Source organism: Pteropus vampyrus, unplaced genomic scaffold (assembly GCF_000151845.1).
Source record: "Pteropus vampyrus isolate Shadow unplaced genomic scaffold, Pvam_2.0 Scaffold30, whole genome shotgun sequence".
Lineage (NCBI taxonomy): Eukaryota > Metazoa > Chordata > Mammalia > Chiroptera > Pteropodidae > Pteropus > Pteropus vampyrus.
Window position 1 is genome coordinate 419,368 of NW_011888811.1, and position 9,064 is coordinate 428,431.

Sequence of the window (9,064 nt, forward strand, 5' to 3'; positions counted from 1 at the left end):
AAGTACCATTATTAAAAAGAACACTAGATATGGGATCAGATTTTCTAGATTTAAGATTGGGCTCTAATGGAAAATTACCTTGCCTTACATTTACATCTGCAATACATTTAGAATTGATGATTTTTTTCCCTCATATGTTATACAAATTGACTCACCATTATTTTTCAAAAAGACTATCCTCCCCACCTCCCCGCCCACCCCACCGCCCGATCCCCCTTGCATTTGTAGTCATATTTTGGTCACAAGTCAGATGAGCATGTGTTTGGCTCTGTTTATAGAGTCTCTATTTTCTTCCTTTGATATATTTCTCAATGCTTGCATTTATATTACACTGAATTAATTATCATCTTTTAACAGGCCTCTATGTCTGTTCATGTAAGTCCTTTACCTTTGTTCTTCTTCAAGATTTCCTTGGATATTCTTGGCCTTTTGCATTTGCATATAAATTTTAGAATCAACTTGTCATGTTCCAGAAAAAAAGCTTGCAAAGAATTTTATTGGAATGGTGTTGAATCTTTAGATTAATTTGGAGAGAGAAGTGATGCCTTTATTATGGTATATCCCATCATTTACTTAGATCTTTTTTAACGTATCTGCATGACATTTTATAGTTTTCGGTGTAGAAGTTTTGTGCATCTTTTTTGTTGACTTTATCCCTAGGAATATTATGTAATTTATACTATTATAAGTAGTGTAATTATCTTTTTTCATTTCTATTTGTTTTTACCTAGTATAATTGATTTTTAAAATATTAACCCTGTATTCAATAGGTACCCTTAGTAAATTTAGTTTTTAATTTTAATCCACAAAATGAAAATGTTTTAGATTTTCTACTTATACTGTTATCATATGCAAATAGTATTTTAAAACTTTTAATTGTAACATAATTTCAGACTTACAGAAAGTTTTAATAGTTACACAAAATCTGTAGACTCTTTACCCATATTCTCCAAATATTAACATTTTACCACACTTGCTTAATAATGCCCATCAATACATGTTTTTCTGAACCATCTGAAAATAAGGTACAGACACAATGCCCTTTTGCCCTAAATACTTCACAGTGCATTTCTTAAAAACAAGGGCAGCACAATGATCAAATTCATGAAATTAACATTGACACTATATTATCAGCTAATCAAGATCCTCATTTAAATTTTTCCAGTTGTTCCATTGTTTTCTATCACTTGCTATGTCTCTTTAGTCTCCTTGAGTGGGGAACAGTTCTTCCGCCTTTACTTGTCATTCATAATCTCAGCATTTTGAAGATTATAAGCCAGTTATTGAATAGAATACTCCGCAGTTAGGGTTTCAGGATGTTTTGTCATGATTAGAAGAAAAGTTATGCATTTTGTGGCAGGAATACTACATAAGTGATATGTTTTTCTCACTACTTTGTATCTGGACATGCATACTCTCAATTCATCCTGTTACTGGGATGTTAACTTTATTGATTAGGATGATGTCTTCCAAGTTTCTCCATGTGAAGTTTACTAGATTTTCCATTGTAATTAATATATATTTGTGAGTACTGTGAGACTATGTAGTCTATAACTCATCATACTTTTAGCCCATTAGGTTTAGCATCTATTGATTCTTTCTTGTATCACTTATCAATATAATTACCAAATAGATTTTTGAATTCCATCATTCTTTCTACGCTTACTAAATGAGATTTTACTGTGAGAAAGCTTTCCCATTCTTTATTAATTCATTCATGTATTTACTCCAAACAATATGGTTCATGGTTTCTTCTTTTACTCAATATAATCCATTATTATCATTTATTTAGATATTCAAATTCTCCTAGATTTGCCCAGTGGGAGATACTTCAAGCTGGCACCCATGTCATTTTGATATGCCCCCATTATTTGAGTACTTTCTTACTTTGGGGGACAAAATATTCAGGGTTCATCTCAGTCTAGTCTTGAAAGTAGCCATCTCTCAAAAATATGGTTTATTTAGTGGAGAATGGTATTAAGTAACCAAGATCTCTGGGTGCTAAATGTGCTAGATGTACTCATTGCTACTGAGATACTATTGTTTCTAGGCATCAGTAGATAGAGCTAAGAAATACATATGTGTGCATGTGAATCTGTGTCTGTATATCTGTGTGTATGTGTCGAATTTTTAAAAATCTGTCTTATCTCCAAAACACCATGAGTTCATATTGATACCTTCAACTCCAATCCAACATCACAGTGTTCATTTTTAACCTTCCTCTTCATTCATCAGCTTTCTCCCTCTTTTAGTTTTACTTCCTTCTCCAACAGTGAGAAATCTGGTTCCAATTATCCACAACATACTTAGTTCTTTGTTCAATCCTTTAGGACTTCTGCAAAAGTTTCCCCTATCATCTTTTGTTGGAATGATTACTCTTAGGAGATTTTGGCATTTTAAAAACAGTTTTCCTATAGCCTTGATGCCAAAGAATAACTTCAATGTGAATAGAATTCTTGATGCAGTTTCTTTCCTTAAAGTTTTAAAAATCTGCATCATTAATGCCTTCTTCTAAATATTGTTCTGGGGAAGTCTTATGTCAGACTAATTCTCACGTTTCTATAAATTTTTTTTTTGCTTGAGTTCTGAGAATTTTTCTTTATTTAAAAAAAATTAAGTTTTGGGTGTTTTAGATCAATTTTCCCAGTTTAGAGTGTTGTGTTACACTTTACTCTTCCTTCATGTAGCTTTTGGAAGGGGAGAGCTCTGGGTGCTGGTAGGGTCAATTTCAAGAGGTAGTCTTGTTTTCTGTTTCCTTCAGCTTGAGTCTGTTTTTTTCTATTTGTCATGGAAATTCTGGGGTGTTTCTACAAGGTTCCTAGTTGAAGGGTGCCCCCTGCTGTCATCATAGTGAAATACAGTCTTTAATAAATAGATTTGCTGTCAGTGAAGGCGGAGTTGGAAGGAGTTCTGCGTCCTTTGGTATTGTGGTTATTTTGTATTATACGGCTCGTCAATTTCTCTTTTGCTCCTTTTCCCTTTACTTTTCAAATGTAAAAAGGGAGCCTCCTCACTTTGTGCGGTGGGTATTACATATTTTCTGTTGTTGAAATTAAATAATTTTTAAAGCAGTTTTAGGTATGTATATATTGCTATGCTTCATAGAGCCCCATAGGACTCTCGGGCTGTTTATTATTCTCCATTCTTCTCTTTCTGCTCTTCAGCCTGAATAATCTCAATTGGCCAATCTTCTAAATTCACTGGTTCTTCCACATACTAAAACTGCTCTTGTACCTCTCCAGTGAGTTTCTCATCTGTTACTGTACGCTTCAACTCCAGTTTCTATCTGGTTCCTTTTAATAATTTCTATCAATAGTCTCTCTTTGGCATTGTTCTCATGGTTTTCATTAGCTCTTTGGGCATACTTAAAACTGATCTGAAGTTTTTGCCTAGTAAGTCCACTGTCTGGGCTTCCTTGTAAACAGTTTATTAATTTTTTTCCTATGTATGAATCATACTTTTTTTCCCCATGTAATTTTTTGTAGAAAATTGGGCATTTTGAGTATTATAATGTGCCAACTTTAGCAATCAGATTCCTGCTGCTTGAGTTTATTATTGCTGGTTGCAATTGCTGTTGTAATTTTTAAATGACTTTTCTGCCCTAATTTTGTAAAGTCTGTGTCCTTTTGTCATGTGTGGCCACTGAAAACTTCGCTCTATTAGCTTAGTGGTTAGCTAGTGATTTATCAGAGATTTCCTGAAATGTCCAGACTCAGCTGTTTGCCTGGTTGCTATTAAACCCTTGGTTAGTTTCCAGCATCCAATAAAGTTGATTCTGACAGTCCTTGCCAGTTATTGGCTGATTTTGTGGAGGAATGGGCTTTTGGTGTTTCCTGTCCACAATCTTTCTGATATCACTCAGTATGCTACTTTTGTCTAAGAGAATGAAGATTACACCTATCTACCTATCTATATTTGTGATGTAAAAAAAAAAGAAACCACAAAATATAAATGGCTCCTAGTGGGAGGAGAAAACAGGAATAGAAGCTAGATTTCTTAAATATACCTTGCTTTGTAGATTTTACTTTAGATCCACATATTTTACATAATTATAAAAAATTAAAATATTAAAAAATATTACCTGAACAAATTATTCCCAGAGTCTAAACTTGCCTAGATCTAACATTTATGTGGAGATTTGAGTTCTGATAGTCTAACTACTGATGCTACAGGAGTAACTATTATGCAAAATTACATAGTATTAAGAGATATAACATAAAGCACCTATGTTATATACACTAGCTCACTTCTACTAATACCTTACCCAAGGAGACAAAACATAATCATTTTGCCATCTTTGTTGTAGGCCCATATACAAGGCTTATGTCTAATCAATGAAAATCGAATAAATCCAAGCAATAATTATAAACATTTGACCCCAAGGCCACTTTTTAAATAATGCTGAGGGAAAAAAGTGCCTGCTAGAATAGAGTTTGTTAGTCTTACATTTTCCTTACAAATATAAAGATTTGGTAAAGACTTATTATTTTTGCTTACATAAAGAAAAACACATTCCCTGCCCCCAAATGGGCACTCCACAGGTACCTGAATAAAAGTGCTCATCTGAACAGAAATATCTTCCACTCCTAGTTTGTTACCACCACCACTTATCTAAATACAGCAGATGTACCCCTTTCCCCACAGTCCCACATCATATTTTGCCAACAACTCATGACCACTTTGCTTCTTTACAGAGTACCTTAAATCCAACCACCACTCCACATTCCCAATGCCACTGCCTCAGTTTGCACCTGTATGTCCTTCCTGGACTACCAAATGGTCAAACTACTCTTTTCTGCCTCCATGCTTATCTTTTTCTAAATCCATGTTCCATTATGCCTGTAGAGTTTTTACTAAAAATAAATTGAATAATTTATTCAATCTTTTAAATTTATTCAATAATTGCTTTGCTTATATCAATTATTTAATTGTTTCCCATCATCTCCGACAGTGATTTTTTAAAATATATTTCTTAAAGACTCAACAGAATTACCTCAGTGCCCAGGGAAGGTAAGGCAGAAGCTAGCTGGGTAAGGTTCCCTTGTCGTTCCTATTCTTCAACCTTTAACCACAGTTGCTCAATTTGTTTATAGGTCTGTGTAAGTTTTTATTCATAAAAAAGATTTTCCTAACTCAAGCTCTTCATAATTTCGCTCCTTACTATCTCTTCAGATTTAATTTACTATTACTGCTATTCACAAACCTTATACATCCAGTCATTTTGAAGTCCACAGTTTACTGAACTAGAGATGTTGTTTCAAGCTTTTATTCTTTGAAGAGTTATTTCTTCTACCTGTACTGCTATTCTCTCCATGCCTTAGGAAACCTCTGGAGCTATCTCAGATTAGAGATGAAAAAAAAATATAAAAAGCCCCAGGCAGTTTGTTTCTTTCTCTGTTCTTTTAGTGCTCTGTATATTATATTACAATCTCTATCATTCTTTAATTTTTTCCATCATTTAATAACATCTGTGTCCTTGAATAAGTAACTTAACCTCTCCCAGTTCAAAATCTTGGGTCTCCAGCCTGACAGCTTTTGGACTGAAGATTCTGAACTTGCCAGCCTTCATATGCACATTAAGCCAATTCCTTAAAATAAATATCTATCTATTTATCTAGTATAGACTAATACACACACCTATAGTATACATGAAATTAAGTTACAGATAAGACTATAATAATTTAAAGGAAAAGATTTTTATTTAGAAAGTTGAGAATTAAAAATACAAAGATGAACATAGGTGTTTTAAACATTGACAAAACCCAGTTACAATATAAATATATGGCTCTGATGATATGTGTTAATATCACTTTAAAAATCCATACACAATGCAACAAACAGATTTTAATAACATCTTCCTTCAGTTAATAGTTTATTCACTGTAATTCATAGAAGCTCCATGAAGTGTCATCACTTAAGGAACTTCCTGATTATAGAGTCACAACAAAATTTAGATTTGGTCAAAGTGGGAACATGCCAGGTCCTAGCAAAATGAGTAGAAAGAAATGATCTTTAAGCTCCAAAGCAATGTTTTGGGCAAGCGGTACCTTGTTCTTATAAAAGAAAAGTCTACTGCTGAGGGCACTGGGCCTCTGGAGTTGATTTAGAGGACACATACAGAATAGAGTGTGATTTCTTACAAGTTTTCTTTTCCAATTTGCTTGAAGTTTCTTTCCCTTCTTTAACTTCTGTTTGAAGCTGTGATTCAGCAGCTAACCTACAGGCATTAAAGCATCCACTCTGAATTCAAGTGTGGTTAAGAAAAATTAAAGAAGAGATAATACTCTAGTATAATGGGCCTCTAATAAGACATAGTGATTTTTTGGTGTATATAAGGCAAAAAATTATAATTGGCTCCAGTTATAAAATTTAGAAAACTAAGTCACTGCCTTTCTAAAAGAACCTTTTTATGTCAATAGATTTAGTGTTTTCAATGCCTAAAGAAAGATCTTTAAGGTCGATAAAAAGTCACAGCAAAGCCTAAATTAAAGAATTAACATATCACAAGGGTGATATGTTACTTCTTGATAAGCACGCCTAACAAAAAAATTAAATGCTAAAGCACTATTTTAATGTCAGCATGACATATAAAAGACAAAATGCAAAATAAAAATAAAATGGAATTCTGGGCTGCAGAATAGTCTGTCTCATTAAAAAAACCTCAAATTGAGTTTCAACTAGCAGAATAATAATATAAGAAAGAATAAACAGTGAAGAGATATTTCCTTTCTACTTACTTTCTCTTGCCTTTTGACCGCTATTGTTTTAATTTTTAAAAAGAATAAGACCCTTAAAATGTGAATTCTATAGAGACACTCTTAGTCATAAACAAAATATGTAGAAACCAGAAACCCTGAAGTTTTGATATAAAACAAAAATGAATTTACCTTTGATATTTGAAAATGTCAAAACGGGTATCAAAACCCATTCTTGAAGGCTTAGGATAAACAATTTCAAAAAGCCATAAAAAATTTTACCTAACAGTTTCTACAAGGCTGAAATTTCTTAGACTACTAGAAAGCCTTCTACGAGGCAAGCTAGTTTTTCTTTCATGGCCACACTTGAACCAGGAAAAAAATAACCATATATTTATTCAAACTAACAAAGCATTCAGAAAGGTAGCAGATTGTGATATTTCTGTTTCATGAGACAAAAAGGTATAATATTTAATTTCCTTAGTCATGCGTCCTTTCCCCCTGTAATCATTTCAGTCTTTCTTAAAAAGTTTTTTTTTAGAAAAGTTTTTAAAAAGTTAGACATATGAAGGTAGACATATGAAACTGGGGAATTATAATGCATGTAATACTAAGAAAACAGATTAAGAAACAGACAGCACAGTTCATGCAGCGATAGAGAAGAGATGAAGTCTGCTTGTTGTCCTGAATAAAAGAGGACACTGACCTGGGAGAATCAGGGGTGGTTCCACTTCTTTCACTTATAGCTGGAATTTCCGTAAGTTTCACACATTTCTTTTCCTTCGCTGGCTGAATATTCATGGGCAGATTTTCGTGAGGAGAGAGAATGACTCCTGGTGTGTTTATAGAAACTGTCTTTTCTAACGGTGGGGTGTTACCTTCTAAATTGTTAGAACAGGACTGTGCCTCCTCTTTCTGAGGTGATAATCTACAAACTTCCTCAGCAGCACTGCTGGCACATACACTGTTAGAGGTGGTTATATTCACAGGCAGAACCTCACGCCTCTTTTTGAGTACAGGGACTTCAATTTTCTCTGAGAATAAAAATCATTAAAAATATATCCAGTTAATAAATCAAAGACACGATCAACATAAAGAGGTAGAACTAATTATTGATATATATTTTTTCCTTTCTTTTTTTCTCATTCTTTTAAAACTCATTCATTTCTTTATTGATATATATTGCTTCTGTCTTTTATATCTTTCTTTTTCAAGGAATCCATTAATTTTATCTTTTAAAGGTTATCTGGCTATAAATTTTCCTTAGGGAACTCAATATATTAGGCTCTAGGAAGGAACATGTAAAAGTTCTTTTCTGGTGTTCTGATATAAGTTGCATGGGGCTTCATGAGACTGCCGTGTAGAGATGAGGAAGGATATAGTGGCTAAGAGTCAAGGAATCCAGCCAGGTACAAGTCCTAGTATAAGCACTTATATAAGCACTAGCATAAAATCTTGGGGAAGTACTTAACCTCTCTGAGTTTTAATTTCTTTACCTTTAAAATGGGAATTAAAAATACCCACTTCACTCAATATTGTGTTGTACAGATTAAAGAAACAAAACAGGTCAAATTCTCTGAATGTGGTAATTTGTGCCTATTAGCCTCACCTACAAAATATATTCAAAAACTGAGTACTTCTATCATGGATATCTCCCCAGTTCAAACTCCATCATCATGTCACACTGCAGACTACAATAGCCTTCTACCCCTACTGCCTAACATAACATCAGTCTATCTCCTCTGAAGTCACTGAAGTAATCGCTATGTCTTCCCTAACCCTATCCCAAGGTGCCTTTATTTTCAAAATCAAAATTTTAGTGAAGTTGGAGAACAATGGTCAAACATGGGTTTGGTGTTCCTGCTCTACATTGATGTTTTAAAATCGTTCTTTTCCCTTTCTCTTGCACTGCTCCTTTGAAACCCACATCATCTAGATTCACTATACTTCCAAGTCTCTTTGCTATGTTCAGTTCAGCAGACCTTTTAAAGTCGAAATAGTAAATCTTAATCAAGAAAGCCTATAAGAATTAGGGAAGATGAGAGAAAAAGAAGTCTTTTTAAACTATAAAAAACCTTACTATTGCTGACAACCTCCCCACTATTGTTGAGACTAACTCGTCACTGAGTAAATAATGAAGAAGAGAGTCTTAGGCAATGTGAACAGAGTAGGGGCGAACACTGGCTGAAAATCTGTAACCTAAAACATGTAACACTTTTTTTGGTCGAAGAACCATCACATTCTTAGACTTTTTTTACTTTTGGACTTTCATTTTTAAATTTACATATAGTAAAATCACTTCTTATGTATAAGATGCACAGCCTATATCGTTAGGCTATTTATTCTCTATCTCAGTGATTAAACTTGCT

At 33.6% G+C, this 9,064-nt stretch overlaps 1 protein-coding gene across 5 annotated transcripts in view; it reads right to left on the reverse strand.

The window, feature by feature from the left end:
• The window catches only part of SPDL1 (spindle apparatus coiled-coil protein 1), a 33,384-nt gene that overhangs the window by 8,169 nt on the left and 16,151 nt on the right, over nt 1–9,064 (reverse strand). For 2 of the 5 annotated variants that reach the window (XM_023528601.1, XM_023528600.1), the window contains exon 11: nt 7,402–7,729. In XM_023528601.1, the coding sequence (XP_023384369.1) occupies nt 7,402–7,729 (328 nt within the window). Of the gene's footprint in view, nt 1–5,677; nt 6,218–6,763; nt 7,730–9,064 lie in introns of those variants that run through there. The other 3 variants (XM_023528598.1, XM_023528599.1, XM_011356689.2) reach the window with 2 other exon arrangements.